This window comes from Stigmatopora argus, chromosome 22, assembly GCF_051989625.1.
Source record: "Stigmatopora argus isolate UIUO_Sarg chromosome 22, RoL_Sarg_1.0, whole genome shotgun sequence".
Taxonomy (NCBI): domain Eukaryota; kingdom Metazoa; phylum Chordata; class Actinopteri; order Syngnathiformes; family Syngnathidae; genus Stigmatopora; species Stigmatopora argus.
This window is the reverse complement of record NC_135408.1, coordinates 2,440,024-2,458,946: the sequence shown is the minus strand read 5'-3', so window position 1 is coordinate 2,458,946 and position 18,923 is coordinate 2,440,024. Positions and strand designations below refer to the sequence as shown.

The window sequence follows — 18,923 nt, the reverse complement described above, 5'->3', positions numbered from 1 at the left end:
GATAGTCAATGGATTGTTTTTATAAAATGGGATACAAACAACTCTAAAACTATGTATTTTAGGGCGGGAAAGGTTTTAATCAATCAGATGTTTATGTCCCAAATGGTTTGGATGTCTATTGCCATCAATGGCAGTCAATGAGTTGTTTTATTATATTACACTAAAGGTGAGTAGTCTTAAATTGATCTGCAATGAAAATGAGAAAAACTAAGTACAGTGGCACCTCGATATACGAGTGCCCCGACATACGAGCAATTTAAGATACAAGTAAAATTTTGGGCAAATATTTATCTTGAGATACAAGACAATAATATCGTAATGTACCAAACTTGTGTGGTCAATGCAAAAAATAGTTCCTTTGTAGAGCCATTCTGGTTTGTGTATCGTCAACGATGGCAGCCAGTGAGTTAAAGTTAATCTGGGCGGACGACAATAAACTAGGAAGAGATGCTCCCTTGTATTCACTTTGAGAGGGTGCACCATGCAATGTGCATCTGATTACTTTTGTCCAGTGTTGTGCAGGAGTATAAAAGGATTATTTATTCACGGTTGATCTTTTTTTGGGTAAGAGTTTTGTTTAAAGTGCTGAAAATGTAAAACTGCAAGTGAGAAAGCAAGAAAAATCTGAATTTGTGGGTTTGGGTAGTGAGTGAGTTCCATGCTTGAAAGCTCATTTTCACAAGCTGTATATGAATCAAATATCAAGCTGTGGCACTGAGAATAATTAGTATGCTTTGCCATCAACCTGCATAATTAACAGATTCGTACTTTACTACTCTGCTGCTTAGTTTCGTCAAACTTGTTCATTTCATCGAACCTGCGAAAAACAGTTTTACATTTTGTATGACATTTCATCTGGAGTCATTTTTATGTGAAAAGCAAACACTTTCTATGATGTCACAAACACAATCAGCGAATCGTATGTAAGAACTTACCAATCCCTCCGTGGATTTAATGTTTGCCAGCTGCACCACCTCCAGATGCGCGGCCTGCGACACCATTGGGTCCGAGGATAGAGATATAATATGGTCACACACGTCGGATAAAGTTTTACACTGTGGTGAAGAAGACAAAATATGGTTAAAAAGTCATCCGACGCATGTGTAGGATTCCTTTATTTACATTGATTCTGCCACTCACCACTTGAAGAATTTTGTTCTCAGTTTCATATACAGAGCAATCCTTGGGGAACATAAAGAGAACGCTGTTACCACAAGAGAATGTGTCCAAATGTGTTATTATTGGCATTTTGGCTGTAGGAGGATATAAGCAGAGAAGCAAGCAGCTTGGCACCTCTAACCTCCAATACGCCCACGCAGCCACGCACCAACACCAAATAAATGAATCATCACCAGTGCGGAGGCATTTCTCTATCAATCTCTCACTTATTTTGAGGAGGATTCTCTAATGCAATTAATAAGCAAACTACAGTAATCCCTCGATTTTCGCGTCTTCACTTATCGCGAATTCATTACTTTGCGATTTTTTTCTGCTATTAATTATTTAGATTTTTTTTTTTTTTTTTTTAATTAAAAAAAATATGAAAATCCATGCTGAAACTCGAAAGCGGAAGCCACTCTTGCTACTAGGACTCAGCACTGAAGGAAAAACAAAGTTATAATAGGGGTGACCCTACTTTGCGATTTTTCGATTATCGCGGCCATGTCTGGTCTACATGAACCGCGATATTCGAGGGATTATTGTTTTAGGATTTGTGGTAATGACCTCTCAGTGAAATGCTAGCTAATGAGAGCACAGTTGTGTCGCGGGTAAGATAATCGCCTGGGGGATGGACATACATCCTGATTAATGTGGAAAAGTCCTTGCATTTAATGTTCTAACTAAATGGTAAGAGGTGACAGTTAGGGCAAGTATATATTGAATGATTTCAATCAATTTGTTTGGCTTTCATTATTCAGGTTTTCATAAAATGTAACATAGTGTTTTAGTAGAGCTTGGAAATAATTAGGTGATTTACATGTAAATTCGATTCAAAATACAAAAAAAAAACATGATGGTACAAAAGCCACTCTGGAAAGAAGTGATTTTGTCATGTAAAAAAAAAAGTCCACCTTTTCCAAATGACAATTGCTATTCTGTTACATGTAATAGCTGCTTGCAGCTATAACAAGAGTGGGCGAGTTTGCGACGTCATAGGCATTCTCAAGGATACAAATCCATCTGACAAATTTCACCGCCTGCAGAAACGTCTACAATGTGGCGGATATCATTTTCTGGCCGGCGTGTACAACCCTCATGAAGTTGACACAACGCCACCGTGCTGCAAAGGAAGTTTAGCACCGATACAAAATAAAACTTCCGGTTCCCTTTTGAAATAAAACAACGATGATTGCTTTGTCTTGTGCTAAAACAACGAAAAACAAGGGTTGCGCTTTAAGATAGAAGTAGTCACGATGTGACCCACTTTCAACCCGCCTGTTTAAATATTATCACGTGATTACACCTGATTGCGATACACTTTCTCAGCCCAAAAGCAACCGGTAGTGATTGACCTGAGATATTTTTGTAGTTATGACACAACTGCATCGCAACTGCAGGCGGTGCAATTTCTAGGGTATGGCTGAATATTATTACAGCTCCATTGTATTTAACAGATAAACCAATTACAATCCAGCCAAAATGGATTGTTCTAGCACCGCCAGTAACACTGAATGTTCATCCCGATTAATACCAAGTTCTTTCAACAAGGTATCAGAAAAATATGAAAGATTGAGACTGCATTCATCGGTAGTCAAGTTACATAGTCGATATACCTGCTGGACAATTGTGGTAAGCTCGAGACAGAGTTGGATGACATTGTTTCTGGTGACACCGTAATCAGCCACCGATGCAAATGGCGACCTGGAGAAGAAGGAGCACCTGGAATTAATCGTGAGATGGTTCCTCATTTCAGATGAGCGTCAGGGCAGAGTAATCCGATGCGGAACGAGTTTGGATCTCACCTGTCCAGCCACGCCAGAAGGCTTTTGGCAGCAGCAATGAGGTCGACCACGGAGGTAAGAAAGTCATTGGGTAGCTTACGGGTGGCTCGGCCATCGTAATGGCCGCTGCGCCGCCTCCCCGCGATGAAGTTCTGCAGGTTTTTGGCCGAGGCATTAAGCTTATGAGAGAGGGTCTTGAGATTCTCCGTCTCGAGTCCGTAATTCTAGACAGGAGTGAATTGGCTTCGAGTGAGACTTAAAAGAAACATTTTGACCTGATCGCTACTTGTGAAGTTTGGTAATCAGTGCATTGTGAGGCTGGCATGTGGCAAAGCTGAAGATGTTGCACGTGAAGGGAAGCCGGACGCCAAAGTGGAGCGTTCGCCCCCAAGGAGAATGTGGCATCCTCTTGGACGACGAGAGCGCAGCAGGAGGGCCACTAATCATATCTAATGCAGCAGTGCCTGGGAGACTTAAAAGTAAATCCCAGTTATGTAAGAAGCTTTACTGCAGAAGCAAGGCCGGGATATAGGATGAGGGGATTTTACATTCAGATTGCATCTGGGACCTCACTCCAACAAATCTACATTCTGGCGGGCAACGAGAAGCCATCTTGATCTCCCTTTCATTCAGTTAAAAACTTTTCATGAGTCTATTGACTACTCGGTTTTCGCGAACAACTAAAATAATTCTGACCACCAAAATAAGCTTGGATCTGTTTTATTAATGACTTCCAGTATTTTTCGGACTATAAGTCACACCTGGGTAGAAGTCGCACCAACCAAAAAAAACACATATATAAGTCGCACGAGAGTATAAGTAGCATTTTTGCTTTGATTTTTTAGTTTGATCAAAAGCTGTTGGTGGTCACAGAGAAAAATAAATAAATATGAGTTGCACTTGAGTATTAGTCGTAGGTCCGGTCACACTATGAAAAAAAGGGTGATTTATAGTCCGTAAACTACGGTAAATGTGTCAAATGGGTTTTCTGATGTTTGTGCAAAGAATGTGTAACTTTTCAGGGACCTTTGATTTAAACGACTTAAGCTTCCACTATAAAAACTTTATACACATTAATTAAATGAATAAATCTTGTCAGACCACCAATTATCTAGACCAGGGGTCTTCGAGGGTCCCTATCTAGTCAGTTTTCCATGTCTCCCTCAACCAACACACCTGAATCAAATAATCAGGACCGTGATCAAGCTTCTGGACAGCTTTCTGATTAGTTGATTATTTTATTCAGGTGTGGTAGAGGAGGGAGAACAGACTGGATAGGGGCCCTCGAAGACCACTGATCTAGATTCAGAGGTATTCATAACGATTAAAATTGTGCGATAGAAAATGTTTTTGTAATGGTTTGCCTCTGCACAGTTGAAACCAATGACGTAGTCAAAGGAAAGAATTCTGAAAAAAGGCGTATAACTCAATGAAAAATGATAGTCGAGTCTTGTTAATTTGATCATAACTTGACGATGACAAGACATAGAAAATTGAAAGTAGGTCAGAGGATGAAATAAGTCCCAAAAAAACTGATAGAGATTTTACCATACAAGTTCGAAGCGACTTTTAACAGTGCAGGAGAGATGATGTCGGAAGTTCAGACTCACAAGTGCACAAAGCAAGTCAACCGCCTCCAGTATGAGTTCCTGATGGCCGATTCTGGACACTCCCAAGTCCTCCAACTCCTGGTGGGTGATACGCAGCAGCTGGTCCCCGCCAACTTTCTCCCGCTCAAACGTCTTGATGTACTGCTGCAGGCAGTCGTCCAGTCCTGGGGGAGGCGAACAACTCCAACTCACAAATGTGTCAACAGCAATGGCACAATTTTGCATTCATAAGTCCAACATTCTTTCATCCTTGTGGTCTTTCACAGAATATTTGAGCACACATTGTTTTGTCTTCCATTATTATTGGGAGAGCAATAGATTCCCATTAGTCAACAGATATGTAGGAGCATTTTTCAGCACGACACACTATAAAAAGCACAGAATTAAAGCAAACACAGCGTCTAGGATCAGTTTGGTTTTTCTGTTTTTGTTTTTTTCACATATTTCACTTAGGCAGCAGGTGTTAAATCCTTTGGTGCAGTTGTTGTTAAAATGTGCCGTCTGTCTCCCTCGATGCTTATAAAAGACTGTTATGCAAGGTAAGACACAAATAACGTTAGAAATGTTTTTGTACCCTCATTTTTTACCTCTTTTTTACTTAAACTATTTCTCTAATCCCCTATGACTGACTGGCAAATGGTCTGGGGTGTAGTTGGCCTTTCACCTGTAGTCTGCTGGGATAGGCTCCAGCACCCCGGACAGGGACAAGTGGTGTTGAAAACAAATGAATGAATCTTTCTCTAATCATTTTTTTAAGTAAACAGGAACTATATATCAATGATTCATAGAAGGAACTATCCACATCAGATTAGTGCCAGAGAACCAGTCTTTAATGTGTGTAATTGGTGGTAAATGTAGACCAGACATGGCTGAGATAAACGAAAAAAACGCGAAGTACGGTCAACCCTATTTAAAAAAAAACGTTTCAGCATGGATTTTCACATTTTTATGAATTTACACAAAAAAAATGTAATAAAAAAACAGTGCCCATGATGTTCTTATGAGCAGCCTCTCGCGTCCGCTGTCTGCTCGTATGTCAAAATGTGTCTCGTATCTCAAGATAAATATTTGCCCGAAATTTTACTCGTATCTCAAATGTCTCGTATGTCGGGCCACTCGTATGTCGAGGTACCACTGTATATTACATTTGTGATATATAAGGTTTGGTGGCATTTACAGGTCACTTTGAGTCACTTGCTATTCATTTGGGGGCATTTCTGGGTCACTTCCTGGCCTACTGAACAGGCAGTAACCCAGGAATCAACTCAACAAATAAACTGAAAACGCCCCGAAATGCCCCAAAATTAACCCAGGAACTTAAGAAATGAAGTAATTTTCCATGTGGCCCCTTTCCTTTTTAAATGGATTGGACATCTACAAGTGATGTCCTCACGCAACTACCAACTAAACCCTTTAAAATTGGTCAGTGTCCAAAATTTAGTATGAAAGATGTAAGAAACACACAAAAATTAGAGAAAATTATAAGAAAATGATTTATTAATGTCTTAAAATGAATAACAAGCACACAAAATCTACCTGTCTTGAAACGCATGGGAACAAGAGGAAGCTGTCATTAGGCAATGGAGGAAGAGCACACAAACAATCTAACAAACATAAAATTAAGAATTCAAAACATTACATTGAACTTTTAATCTTTTTCATTAGCATTTTATGATTTATAGGCATCTAATTTTTCTCCCATTTTATCTATCGCCAGTGCTCCTTACCTATTTGGATTTAAATTTTCCTTCGGCTGTACTTGTTGACAGACGTTTTGAGAAAAATCGATTGGCTTTGACGACTTTTAATAATGTTTCTAAAATGCACAACACAAATGTTATCAAAGTAGGAGGAAAGTTCGTTTCTCCCCCGTTTTTTCTGATTTGTACTGTTGCAATTAATGTTCCCTCTAAGCCGCGCGCGTGCGCAATCGCGCACTACTCTCGTCTTCTCTGCGCACAGCAAATCATATGGAGTGCACAAAATAAAATCCCAATTTTTTATTTTTTTTATTTTTTATTTTTAGCTGTGAGGGCGACACGCGAACCACTCATCCGTCGGGCCGCCCATTCATAGATATTAATCATTACATTTTATTATTACTAAATCATTTATGGGTAGTAGACATACACATGCTTTTGGCAGGTGTGATACTGGTGTGTGCCCATAGCGAGCAATGATGATGTTGCTCACACCGGCACTCAGTGTGCTCAGGGTGGTTGTCTTTCTGTCCAGACAAACAAAAAAATAGAGGGAACATTGGTTGCAATGGTGGCTGCTGCCTTCTCAGCCGCCTTCTCATTGAATTCCTTGTGTATTGCCGAGCGTTGCATTTACTCATGCTCCATTGAGAGTTCGTTTTGGACCAACTCGTCAACGTCCTCATTACTGGCCACACGCCTGCCCCCGCGACACAATTTTGCCCACTGTAGGCTGAGGTTCAGGTCGAGCCACTCGGCCACAGCTTCCTCCAAGAAAAACTTCAAGACGACGAACGGCGGTGAAAAGGCCATAAGAGAATCTTGAAATATGAAGAGTTGTTGTCGACTGCGAGTCGGCCGAAGCCACTCGGCCACAGCTTCTTCCAAGCATAAGTTTAAGCAGACAATGGGTCAAAGAAAAATGGAGCGTTGTTGTGAGACAGCCAATGAGAGCCCAGTAGAGTGTAGCGATGTTCTAAAGTGAGAACCAATGCATTTGCGACAATATTTTCAAAATAAAATAATGGATAAGGAATGCATTTACTTTTGGGGAATTTCTTAATTTGGATCTTTTTCGTATGTTAAGGAACAAATTTGCATATAAAACGCTTTCGTAAACTGAAAATTTTGCACTTAGAGGAATTCGTAAGTAGAGGTATGACTCAGTGGCGGGCCGTCGGGGCCTTCAAAGCCTTCTCTGCTGGCCTAAGAAATATCTGAATCATATATTATATTTAGTCCATCAATACTTATTAAATCATTCCAAATTGTCTGTTAGCTTCCTTTCATTGCTTTTCCCCCTGGTTGCACTGCTTCCAGATGTGTTTTCATATTGAAGCATTTAACCAATCACATTTCAGCCATTATTTGTTGCCAGGGTCAGAAATCTGCCTCAAAGCCTTCACAATCAGTTCTGCGGGCTCTGCTGCATTGAACAAGCGTCGATAAGACTGTTGCTTTAACCAATCAGATTTCGAGTTGGCAACACGACAATGTATTGTAGGCGTAGGGATACGTCATTGCCTTCTCGCAGGCGTAGGGATACGTCATCGCTTTCACCAACTATGTTTAGCTACCAAACTGTATCTGGAGCTATCTGCACAAGCAAATATATTGTTGTGTTGCTTTAAAGCCATTTTCAAAACGGACTATGCCAGAAATACGACAGGACAGGCTCGACTTTCAGCATTAGCTTCGATGCCGATATAAAAGAAGGAAGAAAGAAAGGAGGATGGATATTGTGTACAGTTAAAAAGGATTTTGGGTGAGTAAAATATGGCTATATTCCTAAATAATATTTCAATTGTGGGCCAAGTTCTGATATCTGAAAAGCTCCAGTGTTTGTATTTAAGCTCCAGTGTTTGTATTTAATTACAAAATGCTGCTAGGAAGTGGATTTTATCTCATTTTAGTGCAATTTTTGCCGTTTCGCTATTGACGTCCATCGCTGTCTTTTCCCGGGGAAATCACCCCCCTGGCACGGTTGTAATGTCTGAAAAGCTCCAGTATTTGTATTTAATCATTAAATGCTGCTAGGAAGTGGATTTTACCCGTTGAAGGCGCTACGAGAAAATGCACGGACCGCCACTGGTATGACTATATTCTGGAACCTACCCTATCTGGTTCAAATGGACGGAACACGATGGACTGGTCCCGAGTCAATCCCATGGCACAGAAAGACGAACAATTCTCACTCTCATTCCCACAATTTCTAGGATTTCCTTCGTTTTATATTAAATCTTACAACAACAAAAAAACGATCAGGTGAGTAGTACTTGAAGAGACTCTTCAGGGAAGCAAAACCATCTTTGGATGGTGTGCCGAATTCACCAAATAACGTCTCACATTGGTTTCTTGTCCTTTCCCATGAGATGGTCAGATTATCTTTCACGAGTTGAGGAAATTAAAGGCGCCGAATGGTGTACCCACTAAAACCCATTTAGGGGAACATGTACTACATATAGTAAGTTATGAAGCTGCGACATCATTGATCATTGTTAATGTGTAAGAATAAGAGGGAAGTGAAAGAAATCTAGTTTCTTAATTTCATCTGTGTATACCTAAAAACGGTTCCTAAAATCCCTTTGACACACTTTTATTGGATACACTCTCCCAAGGAGTCAAAGCTGTAGTTGGTTTGTCTTGGTCTAATGAGGAGCACTCTTTTAAAGCGGCTTTGTCACAGCTGGGAAGAACACGTCTTGCGCACACAAAGCGCTGTGGTGGGGGGTGGTGAGCAGGATTGTGGGAAGGTCACAGGGCGCCCCTGTTTGGCCTCCAGTGACATCACAGACCCTTATGCTAATAATGAAGGCGCTGAATAGCAAGCGTAAAATCCAGCCAGGCTGCAGAAGCTGGGACAAGACTAAAGGCCCCTTACCACCTCCGCCCCCATCCCCCTCACTTTACATCACCATTAAAGGGCTTGGGGCTCTGGAAGTGTCACTGCTCCACTTGTCACATGAGGGAAACTTAACATTCTCTTCCCCCATCCGTTTCTTTATACGTCATCTTATTTTAAACTACCGTTGTTTCATTATAATCCCATCTCCTCTATGACATCAAGTGCGTGTTTTCAGAGCTGAACCATGACACAACCGAAAGCTTCTGTTTGTTTCATTAATATTGTGTGATCCTTATAGCTGTAGCACAACAGACGCTGTAAAAAAATAATCCCTCATCTTTCATTTCCTCATCTCAAAGGGCGCGTGTGTGCATGTTAGGTGTACTACAGTATATCATTTGAAGCACCCCTGAAGCTGTGTGGTCAAACACGTGTGCACGTGACACAGCAAAACAACACAAGCCACATAGTAGGGAACACATTTGCCATGATGGGATGGATATTTGGAGAAAATCCGTGCAAGAAAGTCACAGGGAAATGTGGAAAAAGCCAAATTCAAAGCTGGGTCTCCATTAACCAAGCGTTCAGCTATCACATTTATATATATTTATTTATTTATTTATTTATTTATATTTATATATATATATATATATATATATATATATATATATATATATATATATATATATATATATATATATATTAGTATATTTTTCTAAAACTAACCGCATCAAAATGGAATCTAGGGCTTTTAAATTCTTCCAAAGGTCTAGAAATGAATGTGACAATCAAAACATTAGTTTCGTAAAGTATTATCATGTCTGAAAGTGAGTGGCCTGTTGTGAGTACAACTATTTGACCCTGAATAGGAGACTCATTTTAAATATTATGAAATAAAAAAAACATAAACAAAATAATAATAATCTCATCTCAGATCTCATCTCATTTTCTGAACCGTTTTATCCTCACTAGGGTCGCGGGGGGTGCTTGGTGCCTATCCCAGCTGACTTCGGGCCAGATGCGGGGGACACCCTGAATTGGTGGCCAGCCAATCGCAGGGCACAAGGAGACAAACAACCATTCACGCTCACACTCATACCTAGGGGCAATTTATAGTGTCCAATCAGCCTACCATGCATGTCTTTGCAATGTGGGAGGAAACCAGAGTACCCGGAGAAAACCCACACAGGCCCAGGGAGAACATGCAAACTCCACACAGGTGGACCGACCTGGATTTGAACCCAGGTGACCCACTGCGAGGCCAACGCGCTAACCACTCATCCGCCGGGCCACCCTCGTATTCATTATTATTTAAAATAAAAATCTAAAAACACTAAATGAATACCAAAATGGTATCATTGTGACTAATCACATTAGAGTGAAGTTTTTTAATGAGCAAAAAAAAATACTAATTTCCCCTATAAAGTACAAAAGGTTTATTTTTATTCATAATTATTATTATTTATTTTTTCCAGTAAATGTGTCGCTAATGACAACAGTATTTAAAATAGAAAATTAATTCTCTGAGTGCAAACCCAAGTAGATTTCCCCCTCCTTGTGAGACACGGGTAACAAAAGGATACAATAGGGGTTTGTTTACATCATAAAGAGACACTTGTATAGGATTTGTCAGCCTGAGAACGAGCTAGATAAAACATCTATTCCCTGCTTCCCACTGTGGGGGATTTAAAAAAAATCGATGAAATGATTAAATGCCTGCAATTAAAAGCTGAAGCTCATCAGGTGTTCGGTGTCTTCTCTTAAGCACAAGACACGCTCGTGCTCGTTCGATCGATACCGCTCCACCTTATCGAATAAAAACATTTCAAAAAGAAGAAACCTTACCTTTCATCCAGTCCACCACTTGACCGGAGCTCCACTTGCTGACGGGCTCCATGACCAAAGCCATGGACAAGTTTCTCTTGTCCACGCCTGACGAAAAAGAAAAGACGAACAAAAACCGAGCAGCTAGCAAAAAAAAAATATCGCACGAATCACAATGAAGCGGGCTTGTTTGGGTCTTGCTGCGCGTGGGTGAGATTTTTAAGAAAAAGACAAGCTATAGCTCCTCATTGTGGCTCGAAGACCACCACACTGGGGCACATTCCTGTGCTGCTGGCTGCCCTCAAAGAGCTCCTTTACTTGGCATGCGTGTCAGGCTTCGTGGACGCGAGTGGAACGTTGCTGCACGACCTCGCTTCTTCTTCCAGCAGTAGCATCGGGAAGAGGAGAAAAGAGGAGGAGGAGGAGTACCGAAGAGGAGGAGTAGCCAGTGTCTACTTTGCGTAGGACCCCCGAGAGCAAAGGGAGCCTCCAGCGAGCATCCTCCCTCACAATGCACAGACACTGAGGAGCGCGCAAAGTGCGTGGGTATGAAGGCTGATTCATGCCGCCGAGCTGTGGGAAGGGTAGGGGGCAGTACGAGGAGGGGCTTCCCATCCGTGGGGGACTGATCTCACCACACTGCTGCTAAGATTTTGTACGTCTGGCTATGTCTTACCAATGATTAAAGATATAGCGTGATAAATATGTCCTTAGTTGAGTCACATTGTAAGATCATGAGGTGAGTATACCGTATTTTCTCGCATATAAGCCGCTCGTTGTATAAGCCGTACCCTTAAAATTGCCTTAAAATTAAGAAAAATCATCACAAGTGGCATTTCTGAGAAACTGGATAAATCAAATGCACATTATTAGGGTCAATATCATAAGGAAGTTAATATGCCTGTCTTTGTGAATGCAAAATATCAGATTATTCAATTTGAAAAAAGAAATACTGTTTTCTCGCAGATAAGACGCCCCAAGTATAAGCCGTACCCTTAAAATTGCCTTAAAATTAACAAAAATCATCTCAAGTGGCATTTCTGAGATACTGTATGAATCAAACGCACATTATTAGGGTCAATATCATAAGGAAGTTAATATGCCTGTCTTTGGGAATGCAAAATATCAGATTATTCAATTTGAAAAAAGAAATACTGTTTTCTCGCAGATAAGACGCCCCCAAGTATAAGCTGTACCCTTAAAATTGCCTTAAAATTAAGAAAAATCATCACAAGTGGCATTTCTGAGATACGGTATGAATCAAACGCACATTATTAGGGTGAATATCAGTTCCCAACAGTCAAGCAAGAATAGAAAAGTGGGGCCCTGAGTGAGTTAAAAAAAAAAAAAAAAAAAACATTTGCTCCAACCTTCTTGTCTTGCTGAGTGCATTAAACTTCCAAACGTATAACTGCCTAAGAATCATCACATTTTTCCTCTACAACCTTGTTCCATTATAAACCATAATTACCACAGAGGCTAGATGAGTGTAATTAATGCAACATAAACTAAGGGCAAATGATTAAAAATAGCATCTTCAGAGGTGACCGTGTGCTTGAGGAAAAATGACGCAGGCAAGGTCTCGCTTGGGTTAAAAGTCACTGGTCACCTTTAAACACGGCAACAGGGGTGGTGGATATTTTCATGTTGCTCATTCTTTTTAAAAGAAAATATCAACCCATTACCCTTTATCCTAATCTACCCACATGCCATTTCAGCAATGCCTTGTGTGCCTCTCCCACTCCTTTGGGCATGAATACGCCCCCATGAACACAATGTTTTCTCCTGCCTTCTTTGTGGCTGCTCAGCTTCCATCATTCAAAGGGCAGCGTAGTGGAAAGATGGTCCGCAATGAGACAAGGACGCTACTTTTCCTACTGCTGTACTGGATATTGCTCCAGGCTTGAACTCACTATATTCCGTGGAAGGCCACTCAGTCTAAAGCCAGAATAAAAGGTTGTGGAATTTTACTGTTTGGAAGTAGCAATTACTGTTCATGTTTTGCACTTGGCTTCAATATCTGTGGTGTATATCATCATGGTTGATTCTTTCTTGATATATCATTATTAATCCTTATTTTTATTCTTACTTTTATGAATAATAATAATTATAAATGTATCAAATGTTAGTACAATTGATAAAAACAGAAATACCCTGGTTGTTGATACACGCAATAATAAGAAAACCCCAAAAGGCATTGAACCATTCATAACTAAATGTTTTAAAATATCCTTTTGTTTTTAATGCTTTTTTGAAATAAACATTTTAGATTAAAAATAAATAAATACTGAACTATTATTCATCATTTTCTGAACTGCTTTATCCTCACTAGGGTCGCGGTGGGGGGTGCTGGTCTTTTTTATGTCTATCCCAGTTGCTTTTGGGCTCGAAGCGGGAGACACCCTGAATTGATGGCCAGCCAATCACAGGGCACAGGGAGAAAAACAGCCATTCACGTCACATTCATTCCTAGGGGCAATTTAGAGTATCCTATCAGCCTACCTTGCATGCCTTTGGAATGTGGGAGGAAACCCAGGATGGTACCCGGATAAAACCCACAAAGGCCCAAGGAAAACATGCAAACTCCACACAGGTAGTAATGACCTGGATTTGAACCGAGGACCTCCACTGTGAGGCCGACACCCTAACCACTCATCCCCTGGACTGTCCCTACTGATTTATTGAAAAAATTAAAATGAGATAATTTTTACTGTTGTTCCCTCTCTTTTAATCAACTCTATATGGCCAAACGTATCATATTTGATACATGAATTTTGAGCAATCTAACATTCTTTTCTAATGATAATAACCGATGTTTTAAATAAATATGGTCAATATTTATGACTAATTATATTTGAAGTGTTAGTCTTTTAGTTCCAATGGACTATTAAAAGCTGAGAGTTTAAAGAATTTAAATTTTCTGTCAATTATAAATTGATTAAGGGTTTAAAGAGTTAAAACTGTCTATGTTTACTCATGTTTTAGCGCCATTGACCATGCTAGACATCAAATCCGGTTTGACTAGGATGATAGAAAATTAGAAGACGCCCAAGTGATATCATAAATCAATTATTTGCTGATCTTTTAATACTATTCAACCATTACCATCAAGTAAAAAGCCTGTGTCACAATGCTGACTTGTTTTCTGTGAAATTAGAAATTAAACATTTCCAATCATAATTAAATAATATTTCCAAACCCTTGATATTGGGTACGCAAAGTCAAAGCCAATACCGAAAACTCTCCAAAAAAAAGACCATGTAATGTTGAGTGGCAGAGGTTGATTGACAACTGTGGAAATGCCGCCAGAACCGCGGTTCCACTTGGGAAAGCAGTGTCTGCCTGAGGTCAGAGGGCATCCAAGATGACAGACTCGGCGTCTCCCCACATCCCAGAGGGATAACCAGCTCCATATGTCAACATTCAATGGACATAAGCCTCAACCTCAAAGTTTAGGCCTGATCACATACTATTCATGCAAGTGAATTAAAACATATCACCTAGACCACATGTCTCAAACCGATTCCGCCGAGGGCCGCAGTGGGTCCTGGTCTTTGTGCCAACCGATCCAGTGCCGACATTTTAACCAATCAGGTGTCTTCTAAAATAAGTAGCACCTGACTTTAATTAACTGATTACACTCGCAAAAGGTATCCTCGTGTTGAGTTGGAATGAAAACCTGCACCCACTGCGGCCCTTTGAGGACCGGTTTGACACCCCTGACCTAGACGGATGATTGTTTCTCATTTCTCATTTTCTGAACTGCTTTATCGTTACTAGGGTCGCCGGGGGTGCTGGAGCCTATCCCAGCTGACTTCGGGCCAGAGGCGGGGGACACCCTGAATTGGTGGCCAACCAATCGCAGGGCATGAGGAGACGGACAACCATTCACTCTCACACCCATACCTAGCGGCAATTTAGAGTGGCCAATCAGCCTACAATGCTTGTTTTTAGAATGTGGGAGGAAACCGGAGTACCTGGAGAAAACTCACACAGGCCCAGGGAGAACATGCAAACTCATACCTGTCAACTTATACGTTTTTCCCGTATTTTATACGTTTTTTGATCATTTCAAATTGTGTACGCCGTATAACAACTTTTGTACGGGATTTTTTTTAAGTACGTTTTTTTGTAAAACGGATCTCGTTTTACGCATTTCGGCTCTAATCCGGATCGTCTCGGTCACTGGTAGCAGACGAAAACGTCATCGTCAACTGCTAATATTGTGATGCTTTAAGCATGATATGCGCACACGCATTCCCCTTTCACACGAAACAGGAAATGATTGAATCATTTCCTGTTTCGTTATTTAAGCAGCTATGAGTCATAGCGCTTGGGTCCGAATACATTCACGGTCGCGTCACGACAACGCGGCGCGACCATAACACTTTTACGTGCACCCTATGTGAGTAAATATGTGCGGCGTTGCATTTGTACGGTTTTCTATTGCTTAATACGGGGAATTCCCATCATTAATACGGGGAGGAATTGTCCCAGGTTGACAGGTATGCAAACTCCACACAGGTGGACCGACCTGCATTTGAACCCAGGTCCCCCACACTGTGAGGCTGACGCGCTAGCCACTCATCCGCCGGGCCGCCCAGTTTAGTTGTTTGTACAACTATGCAGTCATAAATCTACTAATGAAATTAGTTGGTTCCAGAACTTTTTTCGTCACTTGAAAATTTTGTAAGTATAGCAGTACGACTTTATATGTAAATTCTCTAATTCGCTCCACGGTCCGCACACGACTACCAACTAAACCCTTTAAAATTTATCCAAGTGTCCCAATTTTGTATGAAAGATGTCAGAAACACACACAAATGAGAAAAATGATTACAAACTGATTTATTAATGTCTTAAAATGAATACCAAGCCTACAAAATCTATGCGTGTTGAAGAACGATATGCGCACGCGCATTTATCCATGATCCGACGGCGTCAGAAAGCCGTCTACTTTGTAGTACATTTTAGACTTTTACGTGTGCTCTATGTGAGTAAATAAGTGCCCCGAGTGTAAATACATGCCGCATTGCATTTCTAATTTTTTTAATTGCTTAATAAGGGGAATTGCAATCATTAATAAGAGGACCATTTAACCGAGGTGGACAGGAGATATGCGCACACACATTCCCCTTTGACCTGTCCGCGTCAGAAAGCCGTCCGTTTTGTATTACATTTTAAACCTTTATAGTGAAGATAAAGTCGTTCAGAAAATGAATGAATGAATGAAATAATTTATGAATGAATGGATTAATGAATGAATGAATGAAATAATTTATGAATGAATGAACCTGTGCCGTGTGTGTATGTATAAATATGTGCCGCGTTGCATTGCACAGTTTTTAATCGCTTAATAGGGGGAATTAGAATCATTTATAAGGGGAACATTTTGACGAGGTTGACACGTATGAACTAGAGAATCTTGAAACATGGATAGCCAATGAGAGCCCAGTAGAGTGGAGCGTTGTTCTAAAGTGAGAATCCATGCATCTGCGACAATACTTTCAAAACAAAATAACGAATAAGGAAATGCATTTATTTGGGGGGGACTCCGTAACTTGGATCTTTTTCGTGTCTCGGGGCACTCATTTGCATATAAAAGGCTTTCGTAACCTGAAAATTTCATACCCAGAGTCATTCGTAAGTAGAGGTATGACTGTAATATGAAAATTGTTGCTATATTTCAGTGCAATCGATACAAAGATTTAACTGTATCCTTATTCAGAGCAAATATGAACAAGGACAATTCCAGAAAAATCGACAAAGAGAATGTCATCTCCACTAGGTACAAATGAGACAGGAAGTCTGAGTAAATCATCATCATCATGTTGAGGTCGTGTCCTTAAACTACGATATGCATTTTACAATCTTCTGCCCCCTGCTGGATTAAATAGTACAATACACAAAATTTGGACTGGTTTGGAGATTTCAAATTATTCATTCATTTTCCGAACCACTTTATCCTCATTAGGGTCGCAGGGGGTGCTGGAGCCTATCCCAGCTGACTCCGGGCCAGAGGAGGGGGACCCCCTGAATCGGTGGGCAGCCCATCACAGGGCACAAGGAGACGGGCAACCATGCACACTCACACATATACCGAGGGGGAATTTAGAGTGTCCAATCAGCCTACCATGCATGTCTTTGGAATGTGGGAGGAAACCGGAGGACCCGGAGGAAACCCACGCAGGTCCGGGGGAAGAACATGCAAACTTGACAAAGGTGGACCGACCTGGATTTGAACCCAGGACCCCAGAGTTGTGAGGCCGACGCGCTAACCACTCACCCGCCAGGCCAGCGACTTCAAATTATTGGTCTCAAATTTTATTTAAAAAAAAAACCTGCACATTGAAAAGTGGAATAAACCTTTTATATCCACAGTATTTTAGCAAACAGCAGTAACTACATGTTCTTTTTCTTCCATGCAGAAATGTCAGTGTCATTAGCGGTTAATGTTACAATTTTTTTAGCCAATCCCATACTATTGCTCACCACACAGGTGAAGGTAGTGTCGAAGTCCTCCAGTGTGACATTCTTCAGCAGCAAATCCCCAAACTGAATTCTACCATCCTCTGATGTTGATCTAAGGCAAACATACACAAGTAGTGTAAATTATAAAATATTTGTCCACGAGAATCAGTTGAATACTCACGTCTCTGACTCAGTTACGCTGTCACTGCTGTGAATGTCTTCAGGGAATGATCCATTGATGAGCCAGTAGAGGAGAGTCACATCATTGCCACAGTTGGTCAAAGCTTTACAATGAAGAACCAATGACTGTCCTAATATATAGAATAAAACATGTTATGCATACTGAAGAGAAATATTTCTTACAATCACATTCTTTAATTATTTTCAAATAAGTAGGTTTTTAGCCCACAAATTATTAACTCTTCACAAGGCAAGTGACTATTTTTTACCATAAAAAAATCACTTAAGCACATGAATAGAATCGTCTTTGTCACGGTATAAGTAAGGCAGCCTGGTGGAAAAGTGGTTAGCCGGTCGGTCCTGGGGTTGAGGGTCCAATCCCAGGTCAAAACTTTAAACTGGTACAACTGGCTGACAGCTCATATTTCTGTGTCTAATTTATTTTGACTAAGAGGCTAGAAGTGAATAATTGCGATAGTAGTCAATGAGTTTAGTATGTGGCCCATGAAGGTTTAAAAGCATGTCTGAATAATTAGTTGAACAAATTTGGAGCTAGAAATTTTTAACTCTAAATGGTGATGCTTCACCTATTTGAACCTTCATTTGAACATGGTCAGGTCCAACGATGACTGGCGCTCCATATTTAGAGACTGGAAAGAGAACATCTGAAATGAATAACCTAATTAAGGAAATTTAGACACAAAACCAGCAAATTGCCCATACCTGGCGAGGACTCTACAAGAAATAGACTTAGCCCCAGAGCTGTGGAAGACAGACAGTTCTTTCAACACTGGAAGAAAATGGCTAGGTATCTGTAATTTGGGTTACCTTTGATGATAGACGACAACATCCCGACCCCCCAACCAGTGTCTTCTTGAATGTTCACTCAACTCAGGCGTGTGATTTCTTTATATACTGTACAGCAGAGGATTTACTTCCTTCTTGCCTCGCCGAACAGTGATATAGGTAATTTTTAAGGGGAATTCCTCACACCACTTCATAGTTTACTGTATATGAATAGTGTAATCATATTCCTAATCCTATTGCCAAATTGTGTTATTTTTTCATGTCTCAATACATTGACAATTGAGACTATCTCAATGTAATATTTTTTTAAGTAAAAATAATAGCTGTGGATCTTTTTTGGTTAAAAAAAAAAATTCAGGTGCAAAGAAATCTCAATGTTCCTCAAATTTTGGGAGAAAAAAGTTAATACAAATACATAATGTAATTCTTATTAAACTTGAATAAAATAAATGTACAATTTTTTAATGTCTTAATGAATCTCAATGTAAAAAAAAATTAAGTAAAAAAACAGCTTTGGATCTTTTTTGGGTTAAAAAAAAATTCG

General features: G+C 40.3%; 1 protein-coding gene and 1 long non-coding RNA gene across 9 annotated transcripts in view; both read right to left on the bottom strand.

The window, feature by feature from the left end:
- LOC144067998 (connector enhancer of kinase suppressor of ras 2-like) overlaps positions 1 to 11,505 on the bottom strand; it is a 32,219-nt gene extending 20,714 nt beyond the window's left edge. For 4 of the 8 annotated variants that reach the window (XM_077592149.1, XM_077592150.1, XM_077592151.1 and 1 more), the window contains exons 1-6: positions 10,943 to 11,505; positions 4,553 to 4,716; positions 2,964 to 3,166; positions 2,775 to 2,880; positions 1,141 to 1,182; positions 936 to 1,055 (exon numbers count right to left, since the gene is read on the bottom strand). In XM_077592149.1, the coding sequence (XP_077448275.1) occupies positions 936 to 1,055; positions 1,141 to 1,182; positions 2,775 to 2,880; positions 2,964 to 3,166; positions 4,553 to 4,716; positions 10,943 to 11,006 (699 nt within the window). In that variant the 5' untranslated portion in view covers positions 11,007 to 11,505. The remainder of the gene's footprint in view (positions 1 to 935; positions 1,056 to 1,140; positions 1,183 to 2,774; positions 2,881 to 2,963; positions 3,167 to 4,552; positions 4,717 to 10,942) is intronic. The other 4 variants (XM_077592155.1, XM_077592156.1, XM_077592153.1 and 1 more) reach the window with 3 other exon arrangements.
- A 6,080-nt stretch (positions 11,506 to 17,585) lies between these two features.
- LOC144068566 (uncharacterized) lies at positions 17,586 to 18,851 on the bottom strand. The gene is made up of 3 exons (XR_013298201.1): positions 18,296 to 18,851; positions 18,170 to 18,222; positions 17,586 to 17,703 (listed from the first exon to the last, which is right to left on the bottom strand). It is a non-coding gene; the product is annotated as an uncharacterized LOC144068566 (long non-coding RNA).
- Between the last annotated feature and the right edge of the window lie 72 nt (positions 18,852 to 18,923).